Source organism: Peromyscus maniculatus, chromosome 8, assembly GCF_049852395.1.
Source record: "Peromyscus maniculatus bairdii isolate BWxNUB_F1_BW_parent chromosome 8, HU_Pman_BW_mat_3.1, whole genome shotgun sequence".
NCBI classification, from domain to species: Eukaryota; Metazoa; Chordata; class Mammalia; order Rodentia; family Cricetidae; genus Peromyscus; species Peromyscus maniculatus.
The window spans coordinates 35,410,515-35,430,728 of NC_134859.1; the positions used below are offsets into that span (position 1 = coordinate 35,410,515).

Here is a 20,214-nt window from a genome sequence, read left to right on the forward strand (position 1 = left end):
GCCCCCGACAGCTAAAACCTAGGTTCCAACTTCAGCCTCCCTGGCCACCCTGTAAATGGATGGCTTTCTCTTTGGCCCCTGTTGGTGTCCTGATATCACTGTAGTTAAGTCAGTTTGGTGCATTCCAGATTTCGGTTTTGTCCAAGTTTTTCCCTGCAGAATTCAAGTTCTACAAAGTTTGGAGCTCCTTGCCCTTTTATTTTCGTCTGCTTCCCGAACTAAACGCTCCCTCTGGGGCAGCTCCCTCCAAAGTGAGACCATGTCTGTCTAGTGTCCATGCCTGACATTATAAACGGTGAGAGCATTGACTAAGAGGTGTCTGCTTCTTTCCCTCCGTTTCTTCCCTTCTTCTTTTCCCTTCCTCCTTCCTCCCTCTTCTCGCGTGCTCTCTCCCCAGCCCCCCTCATCCTTTCTTTTCTTCCTCTATTTCTTTTTCTCTGGTTCTCTACCAAGTCTTTCCGTGCCCACATGCAGGGGTCGCTTTCGGCCACCAAGCGGCGCTCAGCGACCGTCTAGGACGGACTTCTAACTTTCCCACAGGGTTCCAGGTTTTGGTTTGCAAGTGTCAGAAAGGTCAATCCACAAGTTTGGGGGTCGCTTCTAGGACACGAACCGCGCTGCAGCCTCAGAAGGGCTGCAGGAGAGCCGAGACAAGGCGCATCTGGTCCCCTCGGGTGGCCGCGGCCGGGCACAGAGGCTCGCGCGCCGGGACCAGCGTGGCGAGGACCCGGAGCCAGGGAGCCGGTGAGCGCCGGGGGCCCCCGCCCTCCCCGACCGGCCGCTCCTCCCCTGGGTGGGTCCCCGCGCCTTTTCTGGCGGGGTCTATTTGCATAGAGGGAACTGCCCGCAGTGGCCGCTGAGTTGGAGCGGGCGGCTAGGGGGGCGTGCGCGATCCGCGGCCGCCGGGACGCCGATCCCCGCAGCCGCCGACCTGGATTCGCCCCGGGCCGCAGCGCCGACGCAGAACCGGCTGGACGCTATGGGCGCGGGCGAGCGCCCGGCGGGCGGGGGAGGCGTGCAGGACCCTCGCGCGGGCTGCGGGGCCCGGGTGCTGGGCGCGCTGTGCCTGTTGCTGTCGGTGGGCTCGGCCGCTGCCTGCCTGCTGCTGGGCGCCCAGGCGGCCGCACTGCACGGCCGAGTGGCGGCGCTGGAGCAGGAACGCGAGCTGTGGCGGCGTGCGGGGCCGTCCGGAGCCCTGACCACCTGGGCCGAAACGCACCTGGAGCGCCTGCTGCAGGAGGTGAGGCGCACGATCGCGGGCCCGGGGATGTTACGCTGCGCGCGGGGGTGTGGGGCTGCGGGAGCGGCGTGATCGTCACCCCTAGGAACGGGGCTCACCCAGTGGATTGCACTGGGGTCGCTGGTCGTGAGGTGTCCTGCCGTCCAGCTCCAGTGCCAGGACTTGCTTCTGTAGGAAAAACCATCCAAAGGGGCCGTTTAGGGGACACTCAGGAGCGAGGGTAAGGTAAGACCTTGGAGTAACAGTCCTGAGCGCTGCGTTTCTACTGAAGTGTGCGCTCAGACCCACCGCCTCCTGCCTGCTCCTGGCGCCCGAGATACTAATGAGGCTCGTGCGTCCGTCCCTAAGCTTGCTCAGCCTGTAACAGCCCGGATCCATCAAGGCTCGGGCCAGCCCTCCCTCGGTGCCCTGCCCGAGAGGTTTGGCTTGGAGCGGCTCTGACTTGGAAGTGCAGTGTTCGCAAGCTGTCCTACTCAAACCGCACATCTGCAGGACGCAGCTGAGCTGCCTGTGTGCATTTGTCTGTTGGGATCGCCACAGCGCACTCCAGAGCGTCTTTGATTTGTTTTCTGAGAGTTAAGACGGCTGTTGTGAGCGAGGGTTTGGTGGCTCATCGTAATCCCAGAACTTGGGAGGCTAGAGGCTGCTTTAAGCTGTGTGTGTGTGTGTGTGTGTGTGTGTGTGTGTGTGTGTGTGTGTGTGTGTGTGTGTGTGTGTGTGTGTGTTTAAGATCCAGGTCCAGCCTGGGCTACAGAATAAGACTTAAAAAGAACAGCAGCAGCAGAGCAGAAGTGGAGCACGTCTCTAACCCCAGCACTTTGAAGGCAGAGGCAGACGGATTTCTGAGTTTGAGGCCAGCCTGTGCAGGACAGCCAGAGCTATGTAGTGAGACCTTGTCTGGGGGGAGGGGGAAAAGATGGTCACTTTATGGTCGGACCTCTGAACCTCCGCATCTGATACGTTGGGCAGAACCTCTACCTTTTGTGCAGCAAGCCTCTTTCCTGTAGAACTATGGCAGACACCAGCACACTAGTCAGAGTTTTTCTTGGCTCTGCTTCCCTTGTGCGAATGGTTATCCTCCTCCTGGGGGAGGTGGCTGCCTCAGATCTAAAGAGGTGGGGGGAGGGGTCACTCCTGAGCACAGTAGAAAATAAACCTTACTTCATGGAGGAGGAAGCAGGAAGACAGGTGAGCTACCTACCACCCATTCCTAAGCGGTGCCCATCTGTGATCTTTGTTACTACACTGAGCCAGCCGCGCAGGGCTGGGGGTGTAGGTCAGTGGTAGAGGCTTGCTTAGCACGTTCAAGGCCTTGGGTTGCACCCCTGGAATCAGATACAAGTATTGAGCTGTATATAGTGAGCTCAAGTGTACCCGAGATGGGGTGAATTTGAGATTTCAAAGGGAATGGAAGAACTCTAGAATTAACCTTCCTGTTCCCCACAGTTCCTTCTTAGTCACTTTAATAAGCCAACAGTACCTCTCCTGCTTGCTTCTCGGCAAAATTGCTGCTTCCTGAATGATTTCCTCTTTCCTTGCTGAAGTGTCTGCAGAAGGCAGAGCCCAGCCGGCACACTATGGCAGTAGTTTCATAATTGCCGCCATTATCCTCTGCCAAGCCCCTAGAGACCGGGGTGTTGAACTGCTTTGTGGAGAGCTGCTTTGTGGAGAGCCAGTTACTTTCTACCTGTGAATACCATGCTGTCCTTTTTTTCTCTTCTTCCTCTCCCTTCTCTTCTCCCCATTCCTTTCCTCTTCCTTCTCATTCTTGTTTCTCCGTTTCCTTCCTGCTATCACCCTTCCTTCTCTTTTTCCATCTCATATCATTTTTTCAGATAGAGTCTTGCTATATTGTCCAGGCTTGCCTGGGACTCACTATGTAGGCCAGGCTGGCCTCAAATTTGCAGTGATCCTCCTGCCTCTGTCTCCAGAGTGCTGAGATTACAGGCATGGACCACCATGCCTAGCCTCATACTTTTTTCCCCCTTTGCTGAGACAGGGTCTTTCTTGTAATGTAGTCCTGGCTGGCCTTGAACTCAATACTGACTTCCTACTCTGTCTGGACTTTAAAGGCAAAAGGAAAAAATTCAGGCCCTGAGATCCCCACCCCTACCCATTGAGAACCACTGTACCCTTCAACACATGGTACTGTGGCTATGTATCCATGTTCTGAGGCACTGTGATGCTCCAAGTGTAGACTGTGGGGATAGGAGTGTAGACGGGCTCCTTTTCCTTCCGGGAAGAGTCAGAGATGACCCGGCTCCAACACTTGAGGGTTGTTTTCTGCTGCGGGTCTCTCTGTCTCTAGTGACAAGGCCCCACTCTCCCTGAGTGCCGTTCGGGTCCTGCTGCTTGTTAAATGTTTCTGGGTGGGGAATGCACACACTGATCAGGATGGGAGATCTTGGGAGGCACTTTATGGGGAGCCCACAGTGGGCTTGACCTCCATGTGCAGATAGTTTTTCTAACCATTCGGTATGGAGGATAAACACTTATCGAACTGAACATCTCTAGGGAAACGATGCTTGGATTCAGCATGTTTCCTAGCTTGCTTTGCTCCCTGGGAAGCCCCTTTTTAAGTCACCGCTGAAGTAGCTGTGTATAAACAAGTGCCTGTTGCTTGCTCTTTAACCAATAAAGTCGTGTGTAGAGGATCCGAGGCAGAAACCATGTCCAAATTTTAAAAAAAGAAACTCTTGCCAACCACACACAAGTTTAATGTCAGGGGGAAAAGAAATGAGTCAACAAAAGCCACTGTTTATAGGGGACCCACTGTCCCTGTTCCCTTGGGAACAGAACCATGACATCAGTTTTTCTGGGGCCGGCTGATGTGCCTGATAACATAGCTACAGAAGGAATATTCATGTTCTGTCGTGATTATCGAAGGACTCTTCCCGCAGTACATATGGGAAAGAAAGGACTTTCAGAATATCAAAACAAGATTTCCAAGCAAGAGCCATTAAAGGCAGTATCTTTAGTAGGATCTAAAAATATTCATGCAAAACCAAACATCTCCTATCCTGCTTTGAAAGTGCCTTAAGTAACTGCCCAATTAATCCCCCGGCTCAGCAATCACACCTCTAGCTAGTGTTGCAGAAGCTGAGAATGCAGAATGCATAGCTTTCATACTGCAGTGAAAAACTTAATGCAGAGGATTAAAGCAATAGTTGGTTGTGTTCAGAGGAGGCCCTTTCCAGCTTAGAGTGGCTTGATTGTTGGCTCTTGGCCTTCTATTGTCCAGACCAGTTTGAAAACAAGGAAAGCCCAGAAAGCTGGAGAACACTCAAGCACTTTCCTTCCTATGTATTTGGTTGTGTTCCTGTCAAATCCAGAATCCAGTGTGACTTTCTCAGCCTCTCTGGTAGTCGGCTTCTCAGGGATGCTCTGTGGGGTCTCTGGTAGTCGGCTTGTAGGGCTGCTCTGTGGAGTTTCTGTTAATAAAGATGCCTAGAAATGGAATATAAATCAGCTCTGATTCGGTTCCTTGACATTTCCTGGCTCCGACCAGCCCCCCTCACCTCCCCCCACCCCCCGGAAAAAAGAGGTTTCCTTCCAATTACTTTCTGGCACACTTTACTTTCTCTTTCTGCTGTTCCCTTTGCCTTTAAAACTTTTTTTTTTTTAAATGCTGCCATTTGGGAGAGCTTCGTAATAATAGCAATGTGTTTAGAAGAAGCCAACTGTGTGGGGTGTTCTCTCCAAAGACACTTTAGAGTTGTGGAATTGGTCATTTCCAGGCTGACTTTGAAGATGGGGGGGGAGGGAATGGACGGACACGAGGCAGGCTCCTGAAAGGGGATTGAGGTCCTCTGGAAGCTGACTGAATGCTACCATGGAACCGAAACCAAGCCAGGCAATGCTGCACATGGTGTTCATCCCATGAAGGGAGTTTGAGACCTGGCCCCGACATGTATAAGCTGCCATCCGACTTCTTCAGCTTCTTGCTCCTCAGCCTCCTTTTTCTAATGGCATGTGTAATGAGAGGCAAGTAGGCTGATGCAGAGGCCACTCCTGGTTGATGCTAGGGTTAGGATGTCACTCGAGATATCCCCCAAAGGTTCATGCACTGAGAGCCTAGTTGCCAGGATGCCAATGCTGGGAGGCGGCGCGGGTCTTTAAGAGGTGGTAGAGCCCAGTTGAAGTCCTTAGGTCAGTCTTAGACATGCCGACCTTTAGAATATAGGATGCCCCCTGTTCTGACTTCCTGATGGTGCTGTGATTCATTGCCTCCCCTTTTATCCTCTGCTTCTCTCTCTTCCTCTCCCTTCCTGCCATCATACCATCTGCCAATAGGTCATGACCAGAGGCAAAAGAAAGAGGCTGCCTGATCTTGCACTTTCGGTCTACAAGAGTGTGCTAAATCTCTTTTCTTTATAAAATATCCGGTCTCTAGTATTTGATTATAATAATGAAAAACAGGCCAGTCGTCAGACAAGGTCTCATTACATAGCCCAGACTGACTTTGAATTCACTATGTAGCCTAGGCTGACTTCAAACTTGTAGTCCTCCTGCCTCAGCCTCCTCAGTGCTGATATTATGAGCATGCATCACCATGCCTAAGAGTAGATATGCTTTAGATGGCAGGTAATGGGACGCCTGATGTGGCTGCTTAACCGTGATGATCTAATGGCAGCATTGGATTAGCTCGTATAGTAAGAGAAGCCTGGAATACAGCGGACTTGGGCAGTTCATGGCTCGCACCTTGGTGCCAGATTGTGCTGGCAGTTCTCTACTTTTCCAGGGCCCTGGTCTGAAACTCCCTTGGCACCAAATAGCTAAGGTAGGGGATGGAAGAGAAAGGGCTACCCTCCTGAGCTTCCCCCTAGTGTTTAAACCTGGGGGAAATGCTGGAGGCTTCTTACAGCAGAATCCCCTTGTAGCTGTCAGCCAGAATCAGGTCACGTGACCATGGCCACCCTTTCACTGGTGAAGGTAATGAGCTGCCAACCGGGGGGCTTCAGCCAATCTGGATTCATCCTCTGGGGCTGGGCACCTTGCCACTGGAATAGAATCGAGGCTTTGTTAGGAAGGAAAGACAACTTGGGGACTGCCCAGCAGTGTCAGCCAGGTGCTAACTGTTGCTGATGCCACTTTGGAGCACAGGGGCAGTGCTATGCTATGCTAACTTCGCACGGTTTCCACAACCGTATTCTCCTTCCGCTCCGTGTTTCCCAAGCACCACACTGAGGACCCGTCTCCAGTGACAAACCCGTTAGGCCTTGGGAACTTGCTGCCCATATTCAGCTCTTGTCCAACCCGAGTTGGAGGGAACACCCGTGTGTTTGAATTCTTCCTGGTGCGTTCCCATTCTCTGCAGTTGCATTAGTCTGTTGCATTTTCTGTTAGCGTAACACAACGTCAGAGGCTTGGCCACTTATAAAGAGAAAAGGTTTATTGAGTTCATTGCTACGGAGGTAAAAAGCCCAAAGAGCATGACACTTGCTTTGGTGGGGGCTCCTGGTGACATCATGTCATGTCAGATGTAGTACGGAAGAGCCAAGACAAAAGGGGGAGAAGAAGCCAGAGCACAGATGGGTTCTTACAACAACCCTCTCTCATGAGGACTAACTCAGAGGTCCAGCGTGCTACCTTAATCCCTTCCCAGGGCACCATCTCCAACGACTTAAGGACTCCCGCTAGGCCCCACCTCTTAGAGTCCTATTTCTTAACATGACATGGTCATACAGAGGACCAAGCTTTGGACACATAGGCCCTGGAGGGGGGGTGTCTTTAACCCTTGACTGGACTGTCGTGCTGACGTGCTCTAACTCTCTGTTCCCAGCGTTTGCAGAGAAAGGTATCACTTCACATCACCGCCAGAAATGGGAGTGGCTGCAGGTGGAGGCAGCTGATCCAGCCGATCTGAGCACTGAGATCTGATGTGTGGGCTGCGCCTGTCCCTGCTCAGTGCGCCCAGGCAGCTCTGCGTCTCTCAGGCCTGCTTCCCAAGCCAGAGATCTCTGCAAACGTATTTCAATGTGGGCTCTGAATCCTGCAGCAGAGGAGGTCATGGTCCCCACGGCAGGGTGTCTGTCCCCTTTTCCTTTACTAAGAATGATCTATGTATTTGTCTGATCATGCATCTGCAGTCACGTTGCAGACAGAGAGGAACACTGGCGCTCCGTTTGCTTTCTCCTTATTTTGCAGTCCAGGATCCCAGTCTATGACCTGGGGCTACCTTCACTTTGGGTTAACCAAGTCTTGATAATCCTTCACAGACTTGTCTAGAGATGTGTCCCTTCCGTGAGTCTACATTCTGGCAAGTTGACAGTATTAACTATCATACTCACTAGGTAGCCAAGGATGGCCCTGAAATCTTGATCCTCCTGCCTCTACCTCTCAAGTACTGGAGTTGCAGGTGTGTGTTACTATACCACACTAGCATGGTATTTAAGTCAACCTTTCTATGTCTTTTGAGTCCTGTACCTTCAGACAATGTAACAGAGCCCCTCTCCGCTGAAGGGGACTCAGATTCCAAAAGGCTTCATGGTTTGAATATCCTAGAAGTTGGAGTGCGTATCTGCTCAGGCACAGCTGCTGGCGTCTTGATCTGGGGCTTCAGTTGGTTCCATATTTCTTAAGGATGTCCTCAATGTCTTCAGGAGATGCCAGGGAAGCTTCTAGAAGCAACAGATTCACACTCATAGCATCAGAGTTTCTTTTCTGCTGCAGTACTGACAGAAATTCCCTAGTTCACTCTCTGAGAATCCACTATACATTAACAGTATCCATCAATGGGATTATTTGTGTGGGACACTGAGCCCAGCAGAGCACCTCTGTAATCAGCCAGATTCCGCTGTGTGTGTGTGTGTGTGTGTGTGTGTGTGTGTGTGTGTGTGTGCGCGCGCGCGTGTGTGTATATATGGCCTGAAGGATGGAGAAGTCGAGGATGTCTCAAAGGATAATTTGTAGAGAGAGGGAGATTGGAGATATGAAGAAATTCAACCTTATTGGCTTGAAATTTAGCCAAAGGAAGGTTTGTGCATTTGTTTGTTTTTATTTCATTCATTTGTTCGTTCATTCATTCATTCATTTATTCAGTGTGTATGCTTTGTGTGTGCGTGCATGCACACACTACAGTGCATTTGTAGAAGCCAGAAAATAACTTCCGGTAGTCAATCATTTCCCTCCACCTTGTGGGCTCTGGAAATCTACCCCAGGTTGTCCGGCTTAGTGATAATCTCCTTTACCCGATGAGCCATCTTTCAGCCCCCTTTATGTTAGAGTTTCAGCCTAGGGTAGGTGTCTATGCCCAAGTCATCTTCTCAGGAGGTGGTCTCATGAGGGGACCCAGCTCCTCCCTGGCCGGCTTACGGATCTTTGGGTAGTAGCCTGAAGGCTGGGGGCCAGTATGGGTGAGGTGCCTTACCTGGCACTGATCCAGGAGGCCTAGGTTTGGGAGAAGAAAATGTCCATGGTGCGGAGTGAGAGGCCAGCTCTGCTCACTGCTGTGTGGCCAGGGTGGCTGCCAGCCCCTTAGTCCTCTGAATATGGAGGTAGGGCTTGGCCCATGGTGGTCCACAGACATGGAGCAGGAGAGAGAAGTCTGGACAGGCACTCTGTCACAGAGAAGCTGTCCCATGACCCTTGCTTGGCATAATGGATGACTCATAGCCCCCTGTTAGAGTGCAGCAAGGCCATTTCTATTCAGGGTTACCGTGGACAGTTAGAGGCCGCCATATTGGATTTTGCAGAGACTGGCCTCTTGAGTCCTGCACTAGGAAGTAGCAGGGTATAGAGTTGAGGAGCCAGACAGCAGGCAATGAATAGAGAATGACTAAGTGGAAGGTCATAGCAAAGGAGCTCTTGTCAAACTGATTGGCAGGATTCTTGCTGAGAACAGGCCAGGGTGACCAGGTATCACTTGCAGGATAGTGGGTGTCATAGGTCTGATCTTGAATGCACCCCAAGGCCCATCTGTGGAAGCCTTGGCCCCTGCCCTGTGGTGCTATTAGGAGCTGGTGGGACCTTTAAGGAGACAGGGTCTAATGGAGGGAAGTTAGGTCAATGGAACACGCCTTTGAAGAGGACTTTAGAAAGGATCCCCCTGTGTCTCTTTCTCTCTTCCAAGCCTTCATGTTATGGCTAGGCCTTACCCATTATACTGTCCCCTCCATGACATACTGCATTCCACCCTCAGAGAAGCCTGTTCCTCATCCCAGGTTTCCACAAGCTTCTCTCTCTTCTCTAAATATCCTTAACCTGCTCCACGAGGCTCTGCCAAATGTGGGGGAGAGCTGAGGCCCCCTAAAACCAGACCTGCTCTGTTCAGGCTAATGTTGCCTCAGCCCTCCAGTTCTTTCCACTATGACATCCTTTAATAATACTTTGATGGAGGCCGTCACCCTCTGTGTCTGTGGGATTCAGGACCCCTGGATACCAAACCCCCTGATGCTGGGAGCCCTTCATGTAAGGTGGCATGGTATTTGCATATAACCTTCTCAGGTCCTTCATCACACTTCAAATCATCTTGAAAACCCTCACGACTCCTAATAGGATGTAAGCAGTTGACATCATGTATTGTTCAGGTATTTTAGGCAAGAGAAAAAGAAGTCTGTGCACATTTGGTACAGCTGTGGTGTTCCCCTAGTGGTGTTTAGTTATTATTGTGGGGTGGGGGGGATATGTACCAGGGCCTACATGTGGAGGTCAGAGGACAACTTTGTGGAACCAGTTTTCTCCTTCAGCTTTACATGGCATGGTGGTTTGTTTAATTGCCAATTTGATGCAACCTAAAATCACCCAGGAAGAGAGTCTCCATGCTGGACATGTCTGTAGAGGATTATCTTGATTGCCTCAACCGATGTGGAAAGATCCAGCCTGAAAGTGGGTGGCACCATTCCTTGATGTGGGGCCCTGGGCTAAGAGTAGACCTAGAAAAGGCCAGCTAAGCACGAGGCATGCGAGGTTCGTCTCTCTCTGGTCTTGACTGTGGATGTGCTGTGACTAGCTGTTTGAAGTTCCATACAATTCGACTTGCCCAAAGGAGTGGACTAGAGCCTGAAAAGTAAGGTAGACCAAACACTTTCTCCCCGAGGCTGCTTTTTGCCAGGGTGTTTCACCACAGCAGCAGAAAACAAACAAGAACATGTGATTCTGTGGATCAGCTCGAACCCTGGTCACCAGATTTTGCGGCAAGCTCCTCTACCTGCTGAGCCGGAGTTTTTGATCCGTAGTTCCTTAAACCGGCAAACACAGAACTTCAGAGATGGAGGGAGGGCTGAGCACATTAGGGAATAATCACCCAAACACAGCTGTCTTTCCCCAGCTATCTTCTTTTCTTTTCTTTTTTTTTTTTTTTTGCAGTGTTCAAACTCCAGTCTTCCGTATGCCAGGCACCCATTCTTCTACTGAGCTCTCCTAACCCCTTACCCTTGGGCATACTTTTCTGTTTTTGAGACAGGCTCTCACTGTGTAGCCTGGGCTGGCTTTGGACACCTGCTCAGCCTGCCTCTACTTCCCAAATGTTGGTGTTATAAATGATACCATTACACCTGGTTCAAAAAAGATCTTGATTCAAAACAGGCCACCTTTCTGGTAATGATCACTCTTCACCCTGGCAGAGGAGCTGTGTGCTTTTTTTACATAATCCCTCACAATTCTCCTCCATGGAGAGACTGGCGTTCAGTTCATTTAAAGCATGGAGCACATGCCATTTATAACTCACTTTTATGCTGTTGAACTTTACATCATTATTTTTCTAGATAACATGTCATCTTTATGGTCATTAATTTTTTTAACCTTTGGGGGGTTGCTGCTGTTGTGGTTTTATTTTGTTTTGTTTTTGAGACAGAGTTTCTCTGTGTGTGTGTTCCTGTCTGTCCTGGAACTCACTCTGTAGGCCAGGCTGGCCTCAAACTCACAAAGATACACCTGCCTCTGCCTCAAGTTCTGGGATTAAAGATGTGCACCACCACCGCCCCGCTAACCTTTACTTTTATTTTACATGTATGGGTATTCTACCTGCACATCTGTCTGTATACCACATGCATACAGTGCCTGCAGATGCCAGAAGAGGGCGCTGGATATCCTAGGACTAGAGATACAAGTGGTTGGGAGACACCATATGGATACTGGGAATCAAACCTCAGTCCTCTGGGAGAGCAACCAGTGATCTTAACTGCTGAGCTCTCTCTCCAGCCACTTTGTGGTCTCGTTTAATGGCTACATAGTGTCCCAGATAATGTGTACCTAACTATCCACATGGTGTGTAGGGTGAGGCCTCCTCCATGTTATTTTTGGCATGGGCAGGGACACAGTTCTGTGAGGAAATTCTGTATATCAGTGTCCGTTCTTTGGGATGTAGGGTGGCTAGATGAGGAAGATGTCCTTAGGGCCTTGGAAGGGTTTTGTTTTCATTTATCTTATTATTTATTGATTTGGGTGCCAGGGCCTTGGGAATGGTTGGCACTTCATCACTGTGTTGCTCAGTTTTTGTCAACTTGACACATACTAGGGTCACCTGAGAAGAGAGACCCTCAGTTAGGAATTGACTCCATCAGATTGGCCTGTGGGCGAGTCTATGAGGTGTTTTCTTGATCGGAGGTTGACATGGGAGGGCCCACACCTGGGCAGGTGGTCCTGGGTGGTATGAAAAGCAGGCTGAGCAAGTTAGTAAGCAATATTATTGCGTGACCTCGGCTTCAGTTCCAACCTCCGGGTTCCTGCCTCGACTTCCCTCAATGCTAGACCGTGACTCGTAAGCCAAGTGAAAAACCCTTCCCTCCCCCGGGGTTAACACGGGCACCAGAGAGCAAAATCAGGACAACCACGGCGCTCCGCCCCCAGTCCTTGTTTTAACATTTCAGTTACTCTGTCCTCTCGTGATCCTCAGAAGCTGTTGCTCCAGCTTGCCTCCAGCTTCCTGGTGGGCAAAGTTGGCTTCATGTCCTTTCTTTGTGCTTGTCCCCACTAAAAAGCAAAAAGAGGCCCTTAACAAGAGAGATTAAAAAAAAAAAAAAAAAACCAAAGATTTCTTCCCAGAATCGGGCGCTGTGGTGGAAGGTGACAGAGACCTTTTTAAATGATGTGTGGCAGTGCCAGGCACCAAGGCCTAGTCTATGCTTGACTTCCAATTGTGCAGATCAAAGTTAACTCAGTCTGGAAAAGTTTTCCAGTGTCCATACACAGTCTCCAGTCCTTGCTTGTCCCGTGTGTAGAATCAGAATGAATCTTTATTTTTATGTTTATGCTTATTTGCTTATTTATTTATCATGTGTGGGATCCACGTGGAGGTCAGAGGACAACCCAAGGGAGTTGTTGATTTTGTCCCCCACTCTTTGGGAAGTGGGATCCAGGGATTGAACTCATGTGGCCAGACTTGGCTATGAGTGCCTTTAACCACTGAGCCATCTTGTCAGCTCCAGCTTTAATCTGTAATTGTTGACACAAGCATTCAGAAAAACATCCCTTCATCATGTCCAGAGACATATTTCAGGACTTAGCACGAACCACTGGGGAGAGAACTAGGTTTACAGATGGAGTTTAAAGAAAGTCACGGCAGTGTATGGCCTAGAGAAAGACAAGTGTGGCCCCCCTCCCCAGCAGCCCACGCCTTCCTTGCGCTGCTGGAGATGGAACTGAGGCTTCTCTCATTATGGGCAATCGCTCCACCACCAGACTACACTTTAGCCCTTTTTATATGCCTGCCTGTGTGGATAGTTTTGCAGGTATGGCCTCCAGCTTCTCACTCACGTCTCCAGTGGCCTTTGCTCCTACCGTTCGTGAGGAGGGAGTCACTGTCCCCGAGAGGAACGTCGGAACATCTAAGGGTGTACTTCTGAACCCATTCCCCAGCCCTCTTGCCCTGTGCCCAGCCTGGGGGGGGGGCGGGGCACCATTGAGTGCGTAGTAGCAGGGACAGCAGCCTCTTCTGCCAGGGTACACAGCCTTGCAGCCATCTGTAAGTGACGGATGTATGGAAGACGTTAGCCTTAAGCAGACCCAGGTTCCCATCCCAACTCTGCCATTTCCCAGCTTGGTGACTTCTGGTACTAACTGTTTTTCTAACTTCAGTTTGCTCATCTGTTAAGCAGGGCTTGTGGTGCCTGCCTGGCATGGTTTCCGTGGGAGTGGAGTGGGAAGCGCTCTGTGCATTGTGAGCACTCTAAGGGCACTCTTCTCTCCAAAATGCTTGCTTTATTGAGCCTAGAAGGAATGGCTGGACAGGCCTGTTGGCTAATTGGAGCAGTCTCAAGGTTACGTAGCTGACCTCATGATCCTTTGGCTGGGCATAGCCGTGCACGCCTGTAATCCCAGCACTCAGGAGGCTGAGGCAGCATGGTCATCAGTTCAAGGGCAGATGGATTCACGTGTATGAATTCACAGTGAGGCTTTGACTCAAAATGCCCCAAACAAAGCAAAGTACAATACCAACTCCCTTAACACTGTGATTCTGCTATCTTATTAAAGCCATACAATGCAAATATATATATATATATATCACACCTTTAGGTTTGGAGTCCCCAGGGCTGAGACTCTTGCTTGGTAGTAGAAAGCAAACACAGAACTGACCTCATGACCCCATTTTTCTGGGTTTCTCATTTGTGCAGAAGGAGAGACTTCCCACGTAATTAAAAAAAATTGTATTTATGACCAAAAAGAAAAGCCAACGTGCTCATGGAAGTAACTGCATTTATCATTGTGACGGGTATCGGATCGAGTGCATTTGCTGTGACTGATCCGTTAGCCTGGCTCTGTGGCTGCACAGTGCAGCATACACATGCTTGAGTGCTCGTGATAAACCTGGAGAACCACAGGCTCCCACATCTGCTTCAGTTCACATTTGTAAATGAGAGAATTCATTTCCCTGATGTAGCCAGGAAATCTGGGCCGAGGGGGCCAGGGCGGGGGTGCTTTCACATGGGCAGTGTGAACAGCCAAAGTGGAATTCATTTCCAACTCTTTGAGTTGTGAAACAAATCATAAAGCAATTAAAATATAGTCCGGTTTAAAAAAATTAAATAAAATTGACTCAAGTTTGGTCCTCTGGGGAAAACACTCCACAGAGAAGGTGGGGTCTGTGCATTTGTGTAGTTACCTTTTGTGGGGGGAAGGCCTTGGCCACGACATCCTATCTTCAGCCCCAAGTTGTGGTGTGGTCCATAAAGAGCAATCCCGTGGTGGCCGTGGAGCAGTAGCATGTGAGGACATGACATGACATAAAAGAGCAAAAAAATGTGTGGGCAGGTGTGCTCATGAGTGTGTGTTTGTGTATGTGTACCTGAGTGTGTGTATGTGCACCAGCATGTGTATGAGTGCGTGCCTGTATGTGACCATATGTGTTCATGCATGTGGGTGTGTGTATTGAGTGCATGCCTATATGTGTGACTATATGCATGCATGTGACCGTGTATGTGAGTGTACATACTTGCATGTGAGTGTAGCTATATGTCTGCATGTGTGTGCATAAGTGCACACATGCATGGGTGTGAGAGTTTGTGCATATATGTGGGTGTGTGAGAGTTGGTCTACATGAACACACATGTGGGGAGCTGCAGAGGAATCCAGCAGAGCGACTATCATGTGCCCACATGGGACTGGTCTAGCCTGTGCTCTTTGGTAGAAGCTTTTTCACCCAGGTTCCCCCATGAGCCTCCTACAGTGGGCTCCGTGTAGCTCCTTTGTGGGAATCAGAGCTGGCTTTTCTAGGCCCCAGCTTCCTCTGCTGGGAAAAAGGCCGCAGAATCCGCCTCACTGGGTCCCTGTGGGGATGCAGGGGGCTCTCCTTAGTTGTACCCCAGCAAGGCGAAGGGAAGGCATGGGGCCTGTTAATGTCTAGTACAGAAGACCTTTGGGGGACCTCACTAGCTATTCCCTGGGGCCCAAGGAGGAGGACACTCGCTTGGCCCTGCTCCCTGGTCCTCTCAGACTCCTTGCTGCTTCTTTTTCTTGGTCCTCAGAGGTTCTGTGGCCGTCTGAAAGAAGAATGGCGTCAGGATGGGTTGTCTGTGAGCCCTGGTGGGCATTAGTGTGCTAAGCTGCCATGACAAAGCACCACGGACTGGGGGCTTGACCAGCAGGGCTGGGTTTTCTCCCAACTGTGGCGGCTAGAAGTCTGGCATCACTGTGTTGACAGGGTTGGTTTCTTCTGAGGCCGCTCTTGGCTTCCACATGGGCGTGTTCTTGCTGTGTCTGCCTGCCAGCTTCCCTCTGTGTCCCTCTGTGTGCCTCTGTGTGCCGGTCCCCTCTTACTGGGACACTGACTTCTTGGGTCCCCTCTTACTGGGACACTGACTTCTTGGGTCACTTCATCTTACCTCACTTATCTCTCTAAGGCCCCATTTTCAAATACAGGCGCATTCTGAGCTGCTGGGATCAGGACTTCATCATAGAAACTTGGTGGGAACACCGGTTAGCCCATGACATCATCGAATTCAAGCTTGATGTGTCAAAGGGAACGACCAGGTGTGTTCGGCCCAAAACACTGCGACATGATGTGTCGTCTACAGAGGTTATGCCCCCAAACTGTGTGGTTGATTTACAAGGAAACACCTATGTTTTTATGTGTGTGCATGCATGTAGAGATGTGTGTGTGCATGTGTGTGTGTGTGTGTGTGTGTAGGTCAGAGATTGATGTCAGCTTTCTTCCTCGGTCATTCTCTATGTTATATTTTTAAAATTAAAATTAGATTTTGGGCCAGGAGAATGGCTCTGAGCGGGTAGAAATTATATGTGTTTGTTTATAACTATCCAGAATCGGTTTTCTTCTTCTCTCATGTGGATCTAGGGCTGAGCATCAAATCTGGATCATCACCTTTCCCCGCTGAGTCTTCTCACTAGCTCTTCACCTTCTTCACTAAGACAAAGTGTCCCCTGAGCCTAGAGATCCTCAGCTAGTTAGCCCAGCTGGCTCTCAAGCCCTGGGGACTTCCTGTCTCCTCCCCAGTGCTGGGATTCCCATCTCACACCTCATACCTGGGTTTTCTTGAGTTCTGGGGGTCAAAGCCTGGTCTTCGTCTTTGCAGGGCAAACATGTTACCCACCGGGATACCTCCCCACGTTACAATGTTTTAAGTAAACCGTATAGTTTTGTGTTCAGCTACATTCACAGCTGTCCTCAGCCACCTGCAACCCACCTGCTTGGATGCAGATGCTGGGGTGAGCTGGAAGCGGAGAGCTGATGCTTAGGGATTTAGGCAGGGCCTGACAAGCAGGCCTGAGACTGTAGAGACCCTGGCTGTCATGTGGAGGAGGCTTAGCCTGTCTGTCTCCCAGCAGCCTGAGGGGTCTCTCAAGCAGCCAAAAGCTGTGGTGAAAACCCTCTATCCAGCAGGAGGGCCTCAGAAGGGATTCTTCCTGACAGCCCCATGTGAGGAACCCTCACAGTGGGTCCAATGGGAAGTGATGCGTGCCCTTCAAAGTGAATGAATAGCAACGCCAATGGAGGATTCCCAAAGAACTGGATTTTGTTTGTAGACCACCCCTTTCAATACATTAGCATGCGCTTTGAAACAAGCAGTCTTCAGGAAATCTGCCTGCTGATGTGGTTTGGAAGAGAGTCCCTCGCTGTGCTGATGGGAGTCACTGATTAAACCCACATTCCTTCCAGAATAGTCTGGAGCCCCTGCCAAATGCCTGGGCCAGGCTAGTGGCTCTCTAGTTTGAGTTTGCCGTGACAGGGAGGTTTTACCTGGTACTTGGGGGCTGGGGAGGATCTGAAGTTCAGGGAGATGCTGGCTGGCCCCAGGACACCCGCCCACAGCCCCCCAAACCACCCAGGCCTTGGGAAGTGGGGACCTGGAACTTTTTCATCATTGTTTTTCTTAGTTTGTGATTGACCCACAAGGACGTTTCACTTAGTTAAATTGTACAACTTGATACATTTAGATACATTTGCACCCTTGGGACCTTTCCAACAATCAAGTTCTTGCCTATAGCTGTTGCCCTCCAAATTTCTTCATGCTTGCTTGGCTTCTCTCCTTTCCATCTCTCTGCCAGCCCATCAGGAATCCCTGGATTTCTGTTACTTTTGATTAGTTGTCATTCTTTTTGAAAAAACCACTTCTTTGTTGTGTGTGTGTGTGATGCATGTGGGTGCATGGGCATGCCATGCTGTGCATGTTGAAGTCAAAGAACAACTTGCAGGAGGGGCGTCTGTCCTTCCACCTCGTAGGGCCTGGGGACTGAACTCAGGCTGTCAGGCTCGACTGCAGACACCTTTCCTCAATGAGCCATCTTGCCGGCCCTTGGTTTGGGTTTGGTATTTGGGGGGCGGGGGTGTTGTTTGTTTGTTTGGTTGGTTGGTTTGTTAGTTGGTTGGTTGGTTGGTGTTTTTTTGTTTTTTGTTTTTTTGTTTTGTTTTGTTTTGTTTTGTTTTTTTGTGAGACAGGATCTTACACCATAGCTCAGGCTAGCCTCAACTCATGTGTAGCCCAGGCTGGCTTCCAGCTCACCTGGGTGCTAGGATTAGATATGAGCCATCATGTCCAGCCAGGACTTACACTTTTTAAACCAGGTTGGCCTAGGACTTTCTATGTAGCCTGGAGTGGACTTAAACTTGTGGCAATGAACCTGGCCTCCTGAGTGCTGGTACTCTAAACACCTCCTACCACACCTGGTTCATGGTTTTAAAAAACTACTGAATTGTTCAGAGCTGTTTCACTTCATATTTTCTTCCTCCTCCTCCTCCTCCGCCTCCTCCTCCTCTTCCTCCTCTCCCTCCTCCTCCTCCTTCTCCTCTTCCTCCTCTCCCTCCTCCTCCTCCTCCCCCTCCTCCTCTTCCTCCTCTTCTTTTTGTTTTTGTTTTTTTTTGAGACAGGTTCTTTCTGTGTAGCCTTGGCTGTCCTGGAACTTGCTCTGTAGGCTAGGTTGGCCTTGAACTCACAGAGATCCACCTGCCTCTGCCTTCTGAGTGCTGGCATTAAAGGGGTGTGCCACCACCACCCGGCAGTATGTGAGAATTCTGATATCCACATTTTATCTGCCCACTCCCCTGTCCCCTGATACTTTTCAAGATTTTCTCTTTATTATTGACTTTAAGCAGCCTAATTATGATATATTTTGTTGTAATTTTGTTTGTTTTTGTTTTGAGAGAGGATATGACTCTAGCTCATGCTGATAATCCTCCTGCCTCAGTCTCTCACATGCTGGGATTACAAACATGAGTCATCACACCTAGCTAACAAGCCCCTACCGTGTGTGTGTGTGTGTATGTGTGTGTGTGTGTGTGTGCGCGCGCGCGCGCGCACGCGCGCGCGTGTGTACCTGTGTGCGCATGTGTGGTGTGGTGTGGTATGTGTGTGTGCGCGCATGTGTACATGTGTGTGCATGTGTGGTGTGGTGTGTGTGTGTATGTGTGTGGTGTGGTGTGTGTGGTATATGTGGTGTGGTGTGTGTGTGTGTGTGTGTGTGGTGTGTGGTGTGTGTAGTGTGTGTGTATGTGTGTGGTGTGTGGTGTGTGTGTGTAGTGTGTGTGTATGTGTGTGGTGTGTGGTGTGTGTGTGTAGTGTGTGTGTATGTGTGTGGTGTGTGGTGTGTGTGTGTAGTGTGTGTGTATGTGTGTGGTGTGTGGTGTGTGTGTGTAGTGCGTGTGTATGTGGGGTGTGTGTGTGTGTGTGTGTGTGTGTGTGTGTGTGTGTGTGTGTGTGTGGTGCAGGTGTGCCTCTCCTGTCACACCTACAGAGGTCAGAGTTGGGAGTTGGTTCTCTCCATCCCCCATGGGCTCCAGGGGCAAACGCAGGTAGTCAGGCTCCTTTAGCAAACATTTCCACCTGCTGAGCCTTCTTGCCATCCCCCAGCTGTCGGCTCTTACTGCTCATCATCCTTGTGTTCTATTGAGATTCTTGGATAAATGAGTTTGTAGCTTTCATCAAATTAGAAAACAGTTCTTGAACATTACCTCCTCACATCTTTCTTCTCCTCTCTTCTCCTGGGGTGGCTCCAGTACATGTCGTTAGCCTCCTGAAGCCCCACAGCGCCCTGCCTCTCTTCTCTTTTCTTCCTTTTTCAGAACGTTCTTTCTGTGTTCAGTGAATGCTCTCCATTATCTCCAGGGTCAACGGGTCTTCTCTTCTGCACTTAATCTGCCACTGATTCCTCCACCATGTTCTTCATCTCAGGCACGGCCATTCTCACCTCCAGACTCTAGTCTGGGCCTCTGTAATGCCTTTGGTGTTTCCCCTTCTAGAACATGTGCGCTCGGTTGTAGCAGTTGTCTTGTGTCTCCGTGCTAATTCCAACATCTGTGGCCGTTGTGGAGTTTTGATTAATTGATTTTTCTCATCCTGGACCCGATTTTCCTGGTGGTGATTTCTATTGACTGTTGGAGTTTTAAAGTTTCTATAAATATTCATGAGCTTTGCTGTCAGCTCAAGATGTAGCTTTAGTTGCTGAGAGTAGAGCTCAATGGTTGTTTAAACTACATTTTAGTGTGTGTGTGTGTGTGTGTGTGTGTGTGTGTGTGTGTGTGTGTGTGTCGTTGTGGGGGGTCTCTGTGTGTGTGTATATGTGTGTGTGTCCATGTATATGTCACTGTGGGGGGTCTCTCTGTGTATATGTGTGTGTGTGTGTGTGTGTGTGTGTGTGTATCTGTTTGTGTGTCAGGGGGTTCATGTTCCAAGGCACATGTGTGGAGGTCAGAGGAAAGCTTTTTGGAGTCAGTTCACTCCTACCATGTGAGAGTCCCAGGGCTAAACTCAGGTTATCAGGCTTGGCAGCACATCCCTTTACCTACTGAGCCATCCTGGGCCCATAGCTCATTCTGAGGAGTGCTTGCCAAGCATGCATGAGACAATCCCCAACACTGCATAAACTGAACGTCATTGATCATGCCTGTAATTCCAGTTCTGGAGAGGTAGAGGCAGGAAGGCAGGAAGTTCAAGGTCATCCTTAGCTATCGAGAGACATCAAGGCCAGCATGGGCTAGAGATCCTGTCTCAAAACAAGCAAGGAAAAATAACCTTTAAAAAACAAAACTAGACCTGGGCAGTGGCAGCGCATGCCCTTAATCCCAGCACTTGGGAGGCAGAGCCAGG

At 50.0% G+C, this 20,214-nt stretch overlaps 1 protein-coding gene across 1 annotated transcript in view; it reads left to right on the forward strand.

Moving 5' to 3' along the window:
- Positions 1–840: 840 nt before the first annotated feature.
- Col23a1 (collagen type XXIII alpha 1 chain) overlaps positions 841–20,214 on the forward strand; it is a 304,909-nt gene continuing 285,535 nt past the window's right edge. Inside the window, exon 1 of the mRNA XM_016009602.3 lies at positions 841–1,240. Coding sequence (XP_015865088.1) covers positions 980–1,240 — 261 coding nt within the window. The 5' untranslated portion in view covers positions 841–979. The remainder of the gene's footprint in view (positions 1,241–20,214) is intronic.